Here is an 18,884-nt window from a genome sequence, read left to right as displayed (position 1 = left end):
GGAGGGGCCGAACAGAACGTCCCGCGCCGCTGATTGGCTGACACGAATGTCTGTCCGCTTCTGCCTCCGCCCCGTCTCCGAGCTGCCTAGCCACTGGAGGCGGTCGCTCGTCGCCGGCCGTAGAGCCAAACAGGCAGGGGGCGTGCTCCGGGGGGGCGTGCCTGAGCGCGCCCCGCCCCCGGCCGCCCGCCCCGCCCCCGGCCCGCCCCCGGCCCGGCGCGGCTGCCTCCTCCGCGCCGCGTCCTCTGGCTCCCTCAGTCCTCGCGGCACGCCGTTGCCTCTCTGCCCGAGAACGCCCGGCGCCCGCAGCCCGTTCCCGGCGCCAGCGCCGCTCTCCGCGGCCAGCGCTCCGCACAGGGTCGCCCGCCGCGTGCCGGTGTCGGCCGCGGCCTCACAGTGCCCCCGGGCGGGCCATGGAGGCGGACGGGGCCGGCGAGCAGATGAGACCGCTACTCACGCGGGTAAGGAGCGGGGAGGCCGAGGCCCGCAGACAAAGGCGGCGGCGCGGCGGGGCTGCCGGCGGCCTCTGTCGGCGGCCGCGCGCCGCCGTCGCCTTTGTGTGGCGGGGGTCGCGGGGGGGCGGCAGCCCGCGGCCGGCCTGGAGCCCTGGCGGCCGGCTCCCCCGAGGACGCGCGTGTCCGCCGGCCGCAGCGCCCCGCTCGCAGCCTCGCGGCGCCGGCCGCCGTGCTCTCCCGCCGCGTGGACGCCGCCGCGGTCCTTCAGCCCGGCTGCTCTTCCTGCGCCCGCCGCCCGTCCCCTCTGGCCGGACCGTCGGTGCCAGCGCTCTGTGGAGTGTTGGGTCGCAGGCCAGGGGAAGGACCGACCGTGTGGATGTCCCCTCCGGGCCCCCTGGAAAGAGAAAGGACCGCGTCACCAGCTAGCAAGCTGCTTGAGTGGCCAGCCGTGGGCTTGCAAAAGTGGGGTTCTCATCTAGACGGAGGACAAGTGGCCCTTTCTCAAGAAACAGGGGTGCATATGTGCTCCACACCGGAGACTGTCCTCTCCCATAGGCTGTGACTCAAAGGATGGGGTGGTATTAATTTTCCCACTTGCAATTTTTACTCTGACCAGCGAAAGGGGAGGGAAGCTTGCAGGGATAAAAATTTTCCAGTCTTTTCACAGCAAGGAAAACAATTTTTCACTTTCCTTTTTTAAATTAGAATTTTTCTTAACGCCCTCTTCCCACGTTGATTTTAAGATTATTGTGGAGGCCACAGGCAGTGGTCATTATTATTTCACCACATTCAAATAGAAGTTCTTTAAATATAAAGGGGAACTTGAGTCTGAAGGCAGTGAATTCGTTCCGCAGTGGTTATGGGTTTGATGGGTCACAGAGATGGCGTACTGGAAACTCTTAAGGATTCTTTTTATGGTCTTTGAATGAACTGTTAGGCAGCACCTTCTCCAAGAGTATCTGTCAAATACACTGTTGCTTATTCTTAATCTTATTTGCACATTTTCAGCTGAACAGTAAACTGTATCCGTTTTCATAAAGCTGGGCAGAAATGTGTATTCTCAAACACTGTCTTAAGCAGACGTAGTAGTACATAATACCGCCATTGCCACTCATTCATTCATTCTGTGCAGTAACTTACTAAGAATATATACTGTAGTGTCCAGCGTAGAGCCCGCTTGTCCCTAATAGGAGCTTCATTCAAAGGGCTGTGGGTGTGTCTGCAATAAGGACAGGATGGGACAGACAGATGGCAATGAACTCTCAGTTCTGGTATTAGTGGAGATTATTTTGGAAAGTCATACTCCCTAAGTCTTTGGGACAATAAAATGTCAATAGTAAACTTACAGAAATTAATAATAGAAATAAAATTCAGCAAAATTTTCTGACCAAAAGAAGCAGTAAAAATGGGTTGAAATGGTGGAGTGTGCTCTGATTTTTGAAAAGCGGGGCACTGACAAAGTTAGAGTTTCCCATGCTCACTTTCCTTTGATAAGTGAAAGTCCTAAAAATGAAATACTCTGGTGTTTGTCCATTGTAACTTTTTCTCTCTCTCTCTCTCTCTCCTTCCTCTTTTTTTTCTGAAACAGGCACTCACCTTGTCCTTCAGGCAGGCCTCAGATTTGCTACAGTCTTTCTGTCTCAGCCACACTAGTGCTAGGATTGCAGGTATGAGCCACCATGCCCAGCTCCCACTTGTAGCTTCTAGTTCACAGCAGACTGGCCTTGCCAGAAGAGTAGGCTGAGGCCAATACTTGGGTTCCTTAAGTTTATATGCAAAGAATTGAGTGGCCATTAAGTTGGTGGCCACTTATATTACTCTGAAAACGGGACCCATTCTTTTCATGATGTAGTATCTAAGGTTTCTTCTAGAATTAGGATGCTCACTGACCATAGCATTGGAAGGAAAACTCTTACCTTGCCTTATCTCTTGTTTTGAGGGATTAAACAGGGTGAGTGAGGGAAAGCTCACACATGCTAGGCTTGTGCCACCATGTCTGGCTGCAATTTTTGTTTTGCTTTAATAATGGTACCATTTTTCTAGTCATAGCAAATAAGCTTTCTTTTGAACATTTTGGCAATGTCCTATGAAAAGGTTGCTTCTATGATTCTTTCATTATTAAGCTTTTTGTTGTTTTTATTTGTTTGTTTTTCAACACAGCTGTAATAGGTCTGTGTTTCATCTCTGGCTGTCTTGCAACTCACTTTGTAGACCAGGCTGGCCTTGAATTTACATAGATCCACCTGCCTCTGCCTCCTCCTCAGTGTTGGGATTAAAGGAGAGTGCCACCACCCACCTGGCTGGCCTTTTTTTTTTTTTTTTTTTTTTTTTTTTAAATTATTATTAAAGGCAAGGTTTCTGTGTATTTGAGGATGATCTTGAATTTACCATATAGCCAGAACTGGCCTCAAAATGCATCAACCTCCTGCCTCAGCCTCAAATGCTGGGATTATAGGCATATTTTACCTCACCCAGCTTCATTTCATAGATGTTAAGTGTCTCATGGATACTGGGTGCTGGGGAAATAGACATACAAGGTAGATGGAGTCCTGCCTTCAGTAAGCTTATTTTGGCATGTTAGGAGAACACAGTGATAGCCTTTACATTCCACTTGTGAATGCCAGTTAAAACATTTCATGAGTCTGTTAGAAATAGTTCTTGAAAAATAGGTATTAGGCTAAATGTAGTAAGACTCAAATAACTCAGCTTTTGTGAGTCTGTAAATAGCTTCTTTTTGGGGAACTGGGTTGCTATTGACAGCTTTTAGGTATATGGCACTCGAGCCGTATTACCAGAACTCCACTAACCTTTTTGGCTTATTCTTGTTAATTTGAGTTCCAGTTTGAGTTCATGGGTTTGTAACCGTAAAGGGAGCGGCAGCACACCTGTCAGCTGTGTAAGGGAACTGGACTTGGTCTGGGCGACCATTGCATTGATACTGAGGCAGACGAGGGCTGCTCTAAGAGGAGCCCTCATGGGTTTTCTTTTGATTGAGCAGAGGATATGAAAATTAGCATGGTCTTATACTAAACTCTTATTAGTTGAGTAGATTAAAATTAACAGCCAAAGTACCCTTGCATTGGAGGAACCTAGTATAACACTTTAGTGGCATGTGGAGTGCTAGCCAGTGTATAGTTAAACTTCGGTAGTTACTTGTCAACATCCTGTAATGGGTTGTGTTCTTCCTCTTTCTCTCTTCTTTCTTACCCTGTCTTACCACAAATAAGATCTTAGAGTGGATAGGATTTGCAGCTACACAAAGGGACGTTTATGTAAAGGAACGTACAGGCTGTTTATAAGGTTAATGCTATGGGTTAATTATAGATAGATACATAGTGTAATCATTCTTTTTTGGTGTGTGTGTTGGGGGGGACAAAAGAACAAGAACACAGAGGTCAGTTACTGGTGTGGAAGTCAGTTCCAGCTCACCATCCTTCTGCCTCAACCCTTCATACAGCTGGGGTAATAATCAACAGCACTATTTTACACTCCTGCAATTACCATTTTTTCGTACATTTAGTAATTCTCAGTTTTGAAGTAAATGTATCAATAAGAAAATGTAATTTTTATTAACAATAAAATATGTATCTCCTTTGTTTACTGAGATTTAATGATTTGGACAAGTTCAGAGTTGTGTTTTTGAAGATGCTAAACCACCAAGGGGGTCTGTGACTGGCACTGTGATACAGGCTGTAGCAGTGCTGGGGCCTGTGACTGTCACTGTGATACAGGCTGTAGCAGTGCTGGGTGCCGGATACTAGAGAAGTGCTAGGTTGGCCTGTGACCGCTCTAGCAAGAGTGGATTAGAATATTGTGTGGTTATGATATAGATTTGCATTTATCTGGAGCTGATACTACTTGAATTTTAATGCATTTAATGAAGCAGTTTTTTTAACCACAACTGTATAGAAGTGAAGAGTTCCAGCACATTTTGACAAAACGCGTTAGTGTTTTAAATGCCCTATTCTTTCTTGTGCAGAGACTAAAGCCATTTGCTTTCCATTCTGTTCATCTCTGGAGATCTTCCTCTGCCTATAAATTCCAAGATTGTATTACTTATTTTCTACTAGATTGCCCAGTTTGAGAAGCTGTTGGCTGTAAATCATTTCTGAGGAGGATTAAGAATGTATCTTTGGAAGTAGAGTCACACTCATAAGATGCACATTTGATTACAAAGGAGTGTGGAATGGCTTCTAAAGCAGGAAGGAGTAAAGGGAAGGGTGATAGAAAGTTTTTCTTTGCAGCTTTCTATAACATATAAGTAATAACTTGGTGTGCTTGTGTTTTGTATACTTTTTTATACACAATTTTCCCTACCTAGTAATGTTTATTTTAAAAAAGTCTTTTTGAGACAAGTGTTGCTGTGTAGCCCAGGATTGCCTGGTACTCATCTTCAGCTCAGGCTGCCCTTGGACTTTTAGTCCCCTTCTGCCTGTGCCTTCAGAGTGTGGAATTACAGTTGTGTATCGGTACATAAACTTACTGGCAGTCTTCATTTTGGGAAAATACTGAAGGTCTACAGAATCTCTTGCTTTAAAAATCAACGTATTCAACAAGAAAATGAATCAGATTAATGTAGAGCCTCTTTCTCTTGAGTCTTCCTGTAGAACTACAGATGCTTTTGGTAAAGAAAGGTCTTCTAGGAAGCATCTAAAGAGTCTTACTCTGTAGCCCTGTCTGGTCTGTATAGACCAGAAAGCCCTTGAATTCACTCAGGTCCTCTGCCTCCTGATTAAAGGCATGTGCCGCCATGCCCAGTAGAAACAAATTTTTATGTGGAATAATTTTACACTTTGCCATGAAGATGTTATTTTGATTTGGAAATAAATACCTTTGAAAACTTTAGCAGTTTTAAGTATTGGTATGGTTGGCTGGAGTGTGGGCAAATAGGATGCCAGGGAAGTGAGGGGAAGACAAATGTGGATAGACTAGAGGATATGTATGAATTCCTGTGGACACTTTTAGGCAGATGTGGTAAGTCGGAAGTGGAGCTCAGGGGAGTTGGGTTTCAGTAATCCTCACAGTTCTCTCCACCTCCATCCCTCCCTTCCTCCTCCCCTCTCCCCCTCCCTCCCATGATCTTGCTATGTATGTATTCTTGGTCCATCTGGAGAACAGGATGGCCTTGAACTTCCATTGAACTTGACCCTGCCTTCAGAGTGCTGGCATTACCACACTTCACTGCTTGGATGTACATGTAAAATTGGATTTCTTTTCTCCTTGGTGTTCACATTTCCCCATTTAGATTGAAAGCAGAACTTTTTATTTATTTATTTATTGGCAGCAACTCCTATCAAATTGTGAAATTCATTGCTTTTTAAAAACTCCTAGGAGTTGTGTTCTTATGCATACTTGTGTTGCTATTAGCTACCTGGGAGGCCAAGGTAGGGAGGTTGCTTTAATCCAGAAGTCCAAGGTTAAGCCCATTTAAAAAAAAAAAAATCTTTATATTCTATGAAATGAATTGAAATGACCAAATTTTTGTTTTGTGAGAATGCAATTTATTTAAAATATGAGAAAAGAGACTCCTGTATGATTAATGTTACCTCACAATACAACACTGTATTTAAATTTGATTTAAAAATAAAGGTGACTGATACGGCATCAGGGGGATTCATGAATCACCTCCCAAAACTTATTTCTATTTGTTTTTTTTTTCTGGGAGAGATAGAAATAGCTTACATTGAAATCTCAAAGGAGTCCAGAAGACAGCTAAAGAACATATCCTAAAAATTAACTCAGTTTGACTAAATGTCTTTAAAAGTTTATAAGCTTATAGTTTGCTTAAATAATTGTTAGAAATTTCTGCATACACCTTCTTAACATTCATTTGCAATTTATTTCTCAGATTGTAAAGTCTATAGGAGAGTCTGAAAGAACAATTTGTAGTCAAATAAGTTTGAGAAATGTCACACAGACTTTCTAGAAATTCATAATGCATAACAGTACATTAAAGACTTGAGAAATCCTGTAATAGATAAGTATATTAAACTTTGAGAGAATACAGTTACATTTAGTGGTTCTTAAAAAACATGAACACCAGATCACTAATATATGTCATAGATCTTTAAGAAAGCAAACACTGTGACATCAGCTATGTAAATCTGTATAAGAGACTTTTCTCTGTTTTAGTTACTGTATAGGAAAGATTGAAAATTGTGGCATTTTCAAAGTTACTTCTTGCAATCATACCATCTGGGAAACTGAGGCAGGCCATTGGCTGTGATTTTGTCCTACATAGGAATACACTATCTTACATAAAAACAATTTCGGAAGCAACCCCCTTGTGTGGCCCAGGTAGAGTTAATTACGGGATACCACCTTATGCCGTCTGACACAGTGGCTGAAGAGTGAGGGTGGTTCTTTGTACTGACAGAGAGGTAGCGAGGTCTAACTGATTGCAGAGACTTCTCCAAGGAAAAGGTAAGACTATGCATCTAAGTACCTGGAGAGCTAAAGAGGAAAATGGTGTACCTCCCCGTAGAGGAAGAGTGTGAACAGGGAGAGGGAGGGACGGAGCAGAGCTTCACAGCGGATTGTTTTCATACCTATGACAAAGACACAGGATGATTTTTATTTTATTTTACTTTTGTTGTTACTGTATTAAGACGGTTTCACTGTGTAGCCCTGGCTGTCCTGGATCTTGCACTGTAGGGCAGGCTGGCCATGAACTCACAGAGATCCAACTGCCCTCTGCCTCCTCAGTGCTGGGATTAAAAGCATTTGCCACTACCATCCATCTTTTTATATAAATAATTTTTATGTTTAAACATAGCAGAAAAAAATTTTGAGCCTAGGCTGACCTTGGAACTCACTGCTGACCGTAAACTAAGGCAGTTTTCTTGCCCACGTATATGCACCACCACACCGGCTTCTAATTCCTCCTTCCCTCCTCTCCATATCTCTCTCCTCCTCCCCTCCTGTCTTCTCCAACCCCCACTTTCTGAGATTGGGCATCTCACTATGTAGCCCAGGCTACAGAGACATGAACAAACGCTCTACCCTCCTTCCTTCGTCTCTTGTCATACTGCCTTGCCCAGCAGATGATTTATGTCATGGGTTGACATTATTTCATGAGAAATAGAGTTCAACATGGGAATTACCTCATTTTCATGTTGTGAAGGTACTTCATCAATGCCATAGTTTATATAGTATATAATAGCTAAAAATCATAACTAATATTAATAAACTGCATAACTCCTACCTAATGATGTACCAAATTCATAACTAATACCACCTACCTAATTGTGTACTGAGTTCATCCTTTAGAAATTTGAGTTTGTAGTTACTGATGTTCTTTCTAATTCTGTTTACATTCTACCAGGAATTCCAGTCGGTGAAATGTAAAGGAAAGGTTAGGAGCACTATTTAAAATGCAATGGCTTAGGTATAAGGAAGTAACAGTTTGGCGATTGTACTGCTTATTTTTTGTCAACTTGACACAGGCTAGAGTCATCTGAGGAAAAGAAACATCAATTGATAAAATGCCTCCATCAGACTGGCCTGCAGACATGGCTGTGAGGCACTTTCTTTATTAATGATTTCTGTGGTATGGTTCAGTTCACTGTGGGCAGTGCCACCCCTAGACAGGTGGTCCTGGCTTGTATAAAAAAGTAAGTTGAGCAAGCCATGGAGAGCAAGCCAGTAAGTCACATCCTCCATGGCCTTTGCTTCAGTTCTTGACTGCAGGTTCCTGCCAGGGTTTCTCTTGATGACTATATGCCAAAGTAAGCTGTTCTCCCTAAGTTGTTTTGGTCGTGGTCTTTATCACAATAGAAAGTAAGCCAGGACAGTGATGTACAATACAACTTTGTTTCTTTCTTTCTAAGATGGTTTGGCTGACCTTTGACTTTAGACAACCTTTCCTGACTCCTGAATGCTGTAATTACAGGTGTGCCACCATGCCCAGCTGGTGGATACACTGTCGTAAACCTAGACCTCCCCTTGTGAAAATACTTAACCTTTTAATTGAAATTCATAGATATTTTTAAGTTATCCATAATGTATTTAAGATTCATATATATTTCAAAGTTATTAAATATTTAAGTCATTTAAGTTATGAATAAAATAATATTTTTAAGTCAAGGGCTAGGGATGTGTGTAACTCAGTGGAAAAACACTTGCCAAGGTGCTTAAGGAACTACTATTAGATCTCCAACATCCTGAAAAATAAACTCAACAAATAATTAATTAATCCAGGTGAACTGGCATTTGCTGAAATTACAGGGACATAGTTGTAGGGGGCACTGGTCATACTGTGTTCCTGATTTTAATACAGGGGGCACTGTTTACCAAGTTTTTAATGTTAACATTTGGGGGAAAGATCATTTTTCCATCTTTTGAAGTTATTTTTCTTTTCAAGAAAGTATTTTTATGTTTGTTTTTCAATATAAGCCTTAGTGTATGTTCAGAGATTACACAACCCCTTAGATAAAGTAACAAAACCCACTAAAGGTTCTTTTTTGTTTTGTTTGTGAGATAGTCACAACTTATTTTGTAGCTCAGGCTAGCTGTGAACTTAGACATAACCTTCCTGAGTGTTGGGATTGTAGCAAGTGCCCACGTACTCTGAGGGCTTTTCATTTTCTGTTAGTGTTTTGAGATGAATCTTGCTCCTTTATTGCCCAGGCTGTCTAGGAATTCAGTACTTGGGCCTCAACCCTTCCTAATGCTGGGATCACAGACTAGCCACTTGAGCCCTGTCCTTAATTTAACTTGAGGTAAGGCTTTATTTAAGTGGGTGATAAGTATTGAACACCAGGAAAATAGAAATCAGTTTTCACCAGTTTTAGATATTTTTAAGTTGTATGTATTTTACTTGTTTGCTGTTTCTTGTGTTTTTGCTTTATGGAAACCATGGGTTTTTCATGTACATGATTATAAAAATGACTAATGATAAGAAGGATTTCCAAGTTCAGCTCAGATGACAGCCTGTTACACTGTTCTGGAAGTCCTGAAATGTGTTATTTCTAGTCCATCTTTAAGAGTTACTATATGGTAGGAACCTTTGCTGCTCATCTGCTTTTAATTTTATGATTTGGGGTTTGTGGACACTCTTTATAATTACAATTGCCCCTAGCCTCCTCGTACACTCTTCAGTGGGGCCTTTTAGGAGAATGGGTGACCTTACCTACTCCCAAGTGTCAGGAGGAGCTGCCTTGGGTATTTTTGCATGTCATACCTGCAGAGTACAGTTTTTCTTGGGATTATTTTTGCATTTGGGAGACTTAGTCTCCCTTTTGCTAAGAATTTGGGATTCTTTCAGAATAAATTTAACCCTCATTTAACTTTTTATTTTGCCTAACTGTTTTATTCAGAAATAGGGAATTTGAGAAATGATCACAAGTTCTACAAACTTTTTCAAAATAAGACAAAATTCAGAGGCAGCACAACCAAAGCAACACATTCATAGTTTCAGACAGTCTTACCACCAGCAGGTGGCTCCCCGGCAGCCAACACACCTTTGTATTCTCCTGCTTGCTGCTACTTTTAGTGCTGGATTACAGTTGTGATTGCCCTGCTGGCTTTCTGCATTCTACTACAATGCAGATATTTGACTAATCTGTTTAATTAAAATCTATAGTCTTAACCTGATTTAGAAGGATCCAGAGTAGAGCCTCTGCTGAGAAAACAGAGGAAGCTGCAGCCTGTGCAGACAGTGATTTCTGGTGGACCTGAGGAAGAAATACGTGACAGAGATGAGGAGGTTAGAGGTAGCTATTCCCGGAGGCCATTTCCTAGTTGTCCTGTAGTGTTTGGTCATCATTTCTTGGATCCCAGAGAACTCTATGTACTTTCAGAAAGAATCTGGGAAGTTTAAACAAAATTCTAATAGAGAAACCAAGAGAAGCCTGCTTAGTAGCCTCACAGACTTTCTGTTTTCTTACTGAGGTAAGAAATACCAATTATGAAATAGTAATAATATAAGAATTCAGATTAAAGCATTGCTAAATTGCTCTGCAGGTCAACTGGCAGGTCTTTACCAATCATAGCAAATGCTTGTTGCCTGCACTCAAAGCTACTCTTTGGCACTTCTTTTGGACATTTATTTCAACAACTCATATTCAAATGAAAATTACTTCATAGTGCAACAGTGTTTATGCTGAACAGAATACAAACTAAATTTTAAGTAATTTATTAAATAATTTTAGCAAATACTTGATTAGATATTTAACTTAACATTCTCCAGCGTGCAGAGATCCCAAACATATTCCCAGTATTTTCCATATTCTCTAACAATATTTTTTTAGATAAGAATAAATACCTCCTGGTTGGGTCTGGTGGTGTAGACCTGTAATCCCAGCTGTTTGGGAGGCTGAGGCAGGAACATCACAAGTTGAATGCCCGTTTAGGATTCAGAGTGAGTTCAAGGCCACTCTGGGGAACTTACTGAGACCCCTGTCTCATAACAAAAAGTAAAAAGGAGGCAGGGTTATATAGCTCAGGACTAGTCTTTCCTAGCATGTGTGGGGCCTTAACGATAGTAACAGAATTAATACTTAGAGGAAATTAGGAGGTAAATAAAAACAATTTGGAGGTCAGTGGTCCAAAGATTTGGGTCTGGGTGATTTCTTGCCCCTCCTCATATTTGTTTACACATGGCAAATTTTATGAGAGTAAACAGACAGAGTTAAAGAATAGGAAAGGAAACAGGACTGAGCCAGGAATATTGCCAGCTTGAGGCTAGTCGGGGCTACAGAGTGAGGCTGTGTCTCCAAAGAATATATAGAGTAAAATGGGAGAATGGTATAATAAAAGAGGAATTTAAAAACATCTTTGGGAGATGTGAATGCAGGTGAGGCTACTCATTTAGAAAATCAATAGGAACTATAAAATAGGTGTCTATTTCTAAGAAGAAATGAATAGAATTCATTTTCTTCAACAACAAACTTTGTTCCCCTTTTCACTCAATTATCTGACAACATTTATCAAGGAGCATATATATAATATTCCAAGACCCAGTTGTTCAATTTAGTATGTTCAAGTCTCTAAAATAAGTTGAATGGTCGAGGTATTGAACAGGAAGGAAATACCGGCTGGGAAGTGCTCAGTGTAAAGAGCACTTGCTGCTCTTCCAGGCACATCCATGGCAGCTCTCAGCCCCTGTAACTTCTGTTCTCCAGGATCTGACACCTCTCCTGGCCTACATGGGATCCAGGCATGCATGTGGTGCACAGACATAAGTGTAGGCAGAATACATGTACACGTAAATAGCAAAGTAGTGTAGGAGAAGGGATGTAAGGTAGACCGTTTGCTTGTATTCTTTCTGAGAGCCGTAGATATTAAATGGGGGAACAGTTGGTACTGTCTCCTCCAGACAACTCTAGAGACAGTTATGTGGAAGCTGGCAGCCAACGAGACAGTTAACCATGTTTTCCAGGCCAGTGAAGATAGAGGCTTGAGCTGTGATGATCAGAGAAAGGAAAAGGAAAAGCAGGCTGCCTTAAGATCCATAGGCAGCCAAATCATCTGGATTTGGCACTTGACTAAAGTAATAGAAAAGCATTGGGTAGTAGCCATGTTTCTACTAAGCAGCCAAATAAGAGAGCCTTATTTACTGAGGTAAATGTAGAGAAGAGAATGTCATTTAAGTTTAAATCTTCCCTGTGTAGCCCTGGTTGTCCTGTTACTTTTTTTTTTTCCTTCTGTTTCTCAATACAGGGTTTCTCTGTGTAGCTTTGCACCATTCCTGGAACTCACTCTGTAGACCAGGCTGGCCTTGATCTCACAGAGATCCGCCTGGCTCGTCCTGGTACTTTTAACAACTTTGAATTAGCAGTGGTTCTCCTGCTTCAGCCTCCACAATGTTAGGGTTACATATATGCACTCCTGTCTTAGAATTCAACATATCTTAAACATAACTTAGCAGTTTGAGTTCTGCATGGGCTGCATAGCAACACTGTCTCAAACCCAAACCCAAACCCAAACCCAACAGACAAGTGCAGAGCTAAGAGCTAATGACTTTACAGTATGTTTAGTAGGTCTGTGTGGATTAGTGTAGAAGTGCTCTGGGTTTGACAGCCATTTTCATATGTGAAAGTTCAGTAGACTAAGGCTGGAAGACTTGTTCTGTAACATTTGGAAGCACATAGAAAAAAGTTTTTCAGCTCCCTTTATGGATTTAAAAGTATTTTATGGAAATAGCAATAGGAATACAGAATAACACTTATGTGCATTTATATTTCTGGGCCCTAGAAAACAAGTATATTCAGTAAAACTCTTAAGTTCAAGATGTGTTTAGGTCAGTTTTTGTGAAAGGATGAAGGCTTTGCTTTATGTTTGATTTTACACTTCTTCATACCATTGCTGAGATGGAAGCAGGTAGATTTACATTTTTTTCTTCAGGTTCTTTAAAATTAGTAGTGCTCCCTGGTTATTTCCAAAGCAGTGGATTTCATTGTGGGTGGGCCCAAGGTATCTTTTTACCTTCCAGTGGGCATTTGGTAGCATCTGTGGATATTTTAGTTTATCCTAACTTTGGTGTGTGTGTGTGTGTGTGTGTGTGTGTGTGTGTGTATGCATGTGCTTCTGACAACTGTTAAGTAAAGACTTAATATGTGATGACCTACCAGTTGTACAGTATGCTAAGGCAAAATAGTACATAGGCCAAAATGTCATTAACGCTAAGGTCTGGTGTCCCTGTCCCAAAGGATTTGATTCAAGAGTCATAGAGCAAGAGAACAAAAGTGTTAAAAGAGGGAAGACAGACTGAGTCATCATAGTTTACCATATTAAACCACACACATACACACACACACACACACACACTCACACACTCACACACTCACACACATAGCCCAGGTTGGCCTTGAACTTACTGTTCTCCTACATGTTGGGATAACAAACATAAACCACCATACCCAACCATATTTGACTTTTTTTACATGTGTGCATCAGTGTGTGTGTGTATGTATGTATGTGCATATGTATGTACACATGTTCACATGTGCATTGGGTATACATGCAAAGGCCCAAACCAAAGTTGATGTCAAATGTTTTCCTTGATTGCTCTCCAGTTTCTTTATTGAGGCAAAGTTTCTTGCTAAACTTGAAGTTGCCTTTGTGGCTAGTCTGGCTACTCAGCTTGACTCCAGAGATCCCTATCACTTCCTCTCCACTGCTGGAATTACAGGCAGCTGCCATGCCTGCATTGCTTTTATATGGCTACTGGGAATTTAAACTCAGGGCTCCCCACTTTTGCAGGAAGCATTTTATTCACTAAGCTATCTCCCCAACCCATATTTTGACTTTGTTGTTGTTATTTGTGTGTATGTGTGTCTGAATATGGGGTATGCTAATGTGTTTTTGTCTGTGTGTATACATGGAAGCCAGAAGAGGGTGACATTGAGTGTCCTCCTTCCTTCCCTGAACCTGGAACTGTGTGTCGTGCACCCCCCACACTCCCAGCTTCTAGCTTAGAAGCCAGCAAGCCCCAGTGACCATCCTTTCTTCACCTGTCCCTGGTGCTGGGGCCTCGGATGCACTGAACATCCAGCTTGTTATGTGGTCGCTGGTATCTGGACTCTGGTCATTAGCATTGCTTACCCAGTGTTTCTCTCTCCTCCCTCCCTCCTCCCCTCTCCTCCCCTTCCCCTCTCCTCCCTCCCCCTCCCCTCCCCCCCTCTCTCTTTCTTTCTTTTTCTTTCTTTTTTAATTTTCCAGAGCTGAGGACTGAACCCAGGGCCTGTGCTTGCTAGGCAAGAACTCTACCCTTGGCCAGTGTTTCTAACCAGTGAGCCAATTTCATATGTATACACAATGTATCTTAATACCTACTCCCCTCCATCTTCCTCTGGACTTTCCTGAGGCTTCTTCCTTCCTTCACCTTCATGTTCTCTTCATCCTCCTCTTCTTTTTTATAACCATTGAGTCCAGTTAGTGCTGCAGGCACCTGTGTGGTCATGGGGCCACCCACTTGAGCCTGGGAGACCTAGTATTGCTGTATCCAGAAGAAAATAATTCTTCCTCTCCTGATCCTCAGATTGGTGTTGAATCTCATGAACCTTCTTCTCCATCATTGCTGGAATGCTAATTGGCTTGCTCTTATGCAGGTCTAATTTGACTTTTTATTTTAAACTTGTGTGTGTGTGTGGGGGGGGGCTTGTCTGAGGGGATCAGAAGAAGGTATCATCTCTTGGAGCTGTAGTTACAGGCAGTTGTAAGCTGTCTAACATGGGTGCTGGAATTTGAACTTGGGCCCTCTGGAAGAGCTACAACTGCTCTTAATTGCTGAGCCAACTGTATCTCCTAGTTTCACCTTTTAAAATTATATTTAGGTAAGTTGGAGTTTGTCTTTACCAGGTTTACCTTTTAATTTCTTAGGTAAAATTTTCTAGCTAAGTGTAGTCCAATATGATCACTGCATCTTTATGATTAAATATTGTATGACTTTTCTTGGGGAGGTATGAACAGATGTCCACTTCAGGTAGGACACTGATAACAGACCAGAGAAGTTATTCTACCAAGTCTAGCTTAGTGAACCAGTGAATTTATTGGAGTTACTTACAGGGTTGTAGGTGGTGGATTACTCACAGTAGCTGAATCGCTGAGAAAGGACACGAGTTATGCCCCTGGAGCTCCCTGTTTAACTTGTAGGCAGCTTGGCCACCCCAGCAGTCTGGATTAACCTTGAGGATGGGCCTGGTGATTCCTGTTAGTTTGAACTGTTGAACCTGTAGGTTTTGTTTACTTCCTGAGTTCATAGGTTTCCTCAACTCCGAGAGAACAACTACTAGACGAGTACTGTAAACACTGTAACTAAACTGACGTTTCTCAAAGCAAATGCAAGTTGAATTTTATCATTTTTGTCTTTGAAATTTAACTATGAAATATTGCTATTGTTGTATTTGTAGCACTGAGGATTGAACCCAAGGCCTCCTGAATGTTAGCAAAGTCTTTACTTTGGCCCCTGAACTATTACTCTTAAGAAAAACAGAACCAGATATGGTGGTATACTCACAGGTACATATGTCATTTGATACAACTTTAAAAATGGCCTTGAAGAGTTTGTCTTTACCTCATAAGGAGAAAATTTCCTGTTTCTAATCAAAGCCGTTAGGTGGTGGTCTTATGGTGAGGCCTGAATTTTGGTGGTGGTGAAAACTGAAATGGTTACCTAAATTAAGCCATGTGAATGTAGCAATGTGGAGGATGTGGTCTGGCCTTGTGCTCCTTGAAGTATGTTGTAAATGAAGCAAGTCTGCATTTGGTTTATATGGATTTTTTTCTTTAACAGTTTCCTTCTAATTTATCTGTAGAAATCAAATTAAGACCAAGTATCCACTTTTATTATATTTATGCTGACCTACTACTGTGTTATCATTTTTGCTTTTTATGGTAATACTTTTAATATTATTAGCTGTCACTGAATTACTAGTAGGTTTAAAGTATTGAAAAATAATTAAGTGAGCATTTTTGTGAATGAATAATTTATTTTCTTAAAATTCTCCCATGAAATGTATGAGCAAATAGCATTATGTAGGACAGATAAAGTTATATGTAGTTTAACTTTGAGGATAGGTGATGTGTTGGAACATTGTCTAGCTTTGACATTGACTAGTCTTTGATTTGAATAGTGACCAAATTCATGGTAACTTAAAGAACTCTTGTGAAATTAAGAATGTTTGAGTAGTCCAGCAAAGAATGAGTGGTTTCTGGAGGTAGGACATGGTTTCTTGGATAAATGGGTGTTGTTGGTTGTTTTTTCTCTTGTGAGGGGGTCTGCTACCCAGCTCCCAAATAAATCACACGGAGGCTTATCTTTAATTATAAATACCTGGCCATAACTTGGCTTAATTCTAGCCAGCTTTCCTTAACTTTAATCTTGTCTACCTTTTGCCTCTGGGCTTTTATCTCTCTCTCAATTCTGTAAATCTTATTCTTACTCCATTGCTTGTTGTGTAGCTGGGTGGCTGGCCCCTGATGTCCTCCTTCTTCCTCTCTCATTCCTCAATCCTCTTCTATATATTCTCTCTGCCTGCCAGCCCCACTTATGCTTTCTTCTGCCTTGCTATTCTCTGATCTTTATTAGACCATCGGGTGTTTTAGACAGTAACACAGCTTCACAGAGTTAAACAAATACAACACTAACAAAAGTAACACATCTTAAAATAATATTATACAACATATGGGTATATGGATCAGTGAGTGAATTTGTGTACTTGGCACTGAGAACTGAACATAGGGCCTTTATGCATGCTGATCACCTCTTTTATTATTTATTATTTTCTCATGTAGTACTTAGTTTCACTTGAACAGCTGACAGTATGGCATATAGTAGGTGTTTCCTCAAACATAAATGAAGAGAGCCTTTTACTTTCAATAAGACAATTCATATATATATATATGAATATATATATATAGTTTTAAACTAGTAATAATAAATAATCTGGGCTTTTCAGGCAAAAAGGATTTTTGAAAACTTGTGTCTACCAGCCTCCTGACACTGATATTTCTCAATACTTGTTCTTAACCACACATGGTGATAGTGTTTTATTGACACATGTGAGTTTTTATTTTTCTTACCGTGTCATGAAATATGATATTTGGGAAGACACTAATATTCCATGTGATAACCATTCAAATTACAAAAACCAGAGTGGAGGCACTTGGGGAGTTGAATAAGGAAGATTCCTGTGACTTCTAGCGTTCTAGTCTGTAGAATACCTTGTCTCAAAAAATATGAAAATTGGTTGGGGAGACTGTTCAGTGGGTAACATGGATGCTTTATAAACATGAAAACCTGAGTTTGGGTCCCCAGCACCCACAAAAAACAGAGCTGGTATGTACCTGTGACTCTAGTGCTAGTGTCCATAGACTGGTGGATCTTTGGAGGCTCAGTGGCCATCCAGTCCATTCAAAATGGCAAACTCCATTTAATGAGGGTCTTTGTCCGGTTCCCCACTCTGACAGACACACACACCAGAACTAAAAGGAAGACAAGAATATATACATAAATGGGTTTTGATAACTGTATATGGAATATTCATTTGAAATTGTTTCAGGTTTCACATTACCACTAACTTTACAGAAATGATTTGAGTTGAATTAGTATTAAAGAGGCGTTTTCACTGTTAATTGAGAAGAATATTTGCTATGTGTGATGGCATACTGTTATCATCCCAGCATTTGGGAGACTGAGGCAGAAGGATTACAAGTTTCAGGCCAGCCTAGACTACATAGGGAGAACTTGTTTCAATCAAACAAAAGCACAAATTATCCTCACTGAAGTTTGGATTGTTTTTGATATATTTACTTTCATTAGGTTTCATTTCATAAGTTACCATGTATTTTTCTATTGTTTTCTAAATAAGCTCTTTAGTTTTTTGAGTTTTAATTCTACTATGCTAAAAGTAGATGTAACTCTTAGTAACAAAAGCCCTTTGAAGTTTCTATTTCTAGTAAAAAGAATATGGAAGGGTCCTGGCCAGGTGCTGGGGCTATGTTGCTTATTTTTGTCTTCCCTTCAAGTTGTTAGAGATTATAGGATGACTATCAATTCTATTAGTAATATAATTGGCAGTAATGTGGTATAAATTTAGAAATCATCAAAAACAAGAGCTCTCTGGATAAAAGCATTTGGGTTGTGCTGCAATTAAGTTTCGCTTACTGAAAAGTACAGTAAGGTACACACATACACTTAAATATCCACACACAAGATACTTAGACTATACTTTCTTTTTTTAATATTGTCGAGAGACTTCCTTTAAACTGGTTGCTTCATTCTTTCAGTTATCTTTCCTTTCTTGCCCTTCCCTTTCTCTTCTCTACACTTTGTTTTAAAGATAAAAGTTTCATGGCACTCTCCCCAGCTAGCCGTGAACTCACCATGTAGTATGCGCTGGCCTTGAATTCCTGGTCTTCTTGCCTCCATCTCCCAAGTTCAGGGGTTGCAGAAATACTTGGCTTCTTTCAATATTTCTAAATGTGTTTGTTACAGTTCAGATCTGGCTAGTGCCCTGACCCTTTCTAAGTTGTAGTTATCAGCTTGGAAGATTAGGTAACATAGAAGACAGTGATTGGCTGCACCATAAAAGCAACTTAGAGGAGTTCATCTGTATAAAGCAGAGTGACCTAAATCAGATGTGCCCTCAATGCCCCTGGACTCTTCTAGGGATTTACTGCACTGTAAAAACAAGGCCTGTCCTGTCAGTATTACTATGGAAAGATTTCGGCTGGCGAGGAAGTTACATGTAGGTATCTACTAGTTAGAATTTGTGTTTTATTTACAGATAAACTTTAATTTTTCTAAACTTTATAGTGTGTCTTGGAGAAATGTGGGGTTCAGTTAACGCTGGCTTAGAATATTATTATCTCCCCTGTCCTTGGCTGTGGAAGAGTAAAGCGTGTGTAAAGTTAGGAACATTGGCAGCATCTGTACCACTCTACAAAGTTCTTTTCAAGGAAGGGCATACGGGAGGCTTGGAGGAA

At 41.0% G+C, this 18,884-nt stretch overlaps 1 protein-coding gene across 8 annotated transcripts in view; it reads left to right on the top strand.

The window, feature by feature from the left end:
* The first annotated feature begins 204 nt into the window (after positions 1 to 204).
* The window catches only part of Slc4a7 (solute carrier family 4 member 7), a 92,766-nt gene continuing 74,086 nt past the window's right edge, over positions 205 to 18,884 (top strand). For all 8 annotated transcript variants that reach the window (XM_036200012.1, XM_036200010.1, XM_036200014.1 and 5 more), the window contains exon 1: positions 205 to 461. In XM_036200012.1, coding sequence (XP_036055905.1) covers positions 414 to 461 — 48 coding nt within the window. In that variant the 5' untranslated portion in view covers positions 205 to 413. The remainder of the gene's footprint in view (positions 462 to 18,884) is intronic.

The sequence above is a fragment of the Onychomys torridus genome, chromosome 9 (genome assembly GCF_903995425.1).
Source record: "Onychomys torridus chromosome 9, mOncTor1.1, whole genome shotgun sequence".
Lineage (NCBI taxonomy): Eukaryota > Metazoa > Chordata > Mammalia > Rodentia > Cricetidae > Onychomys > Onychomys torridus.
Note: the sequence above shows the minus strand (reverse complement) of the source record. Positions and strands in the feature narration are given on the sequence as shown.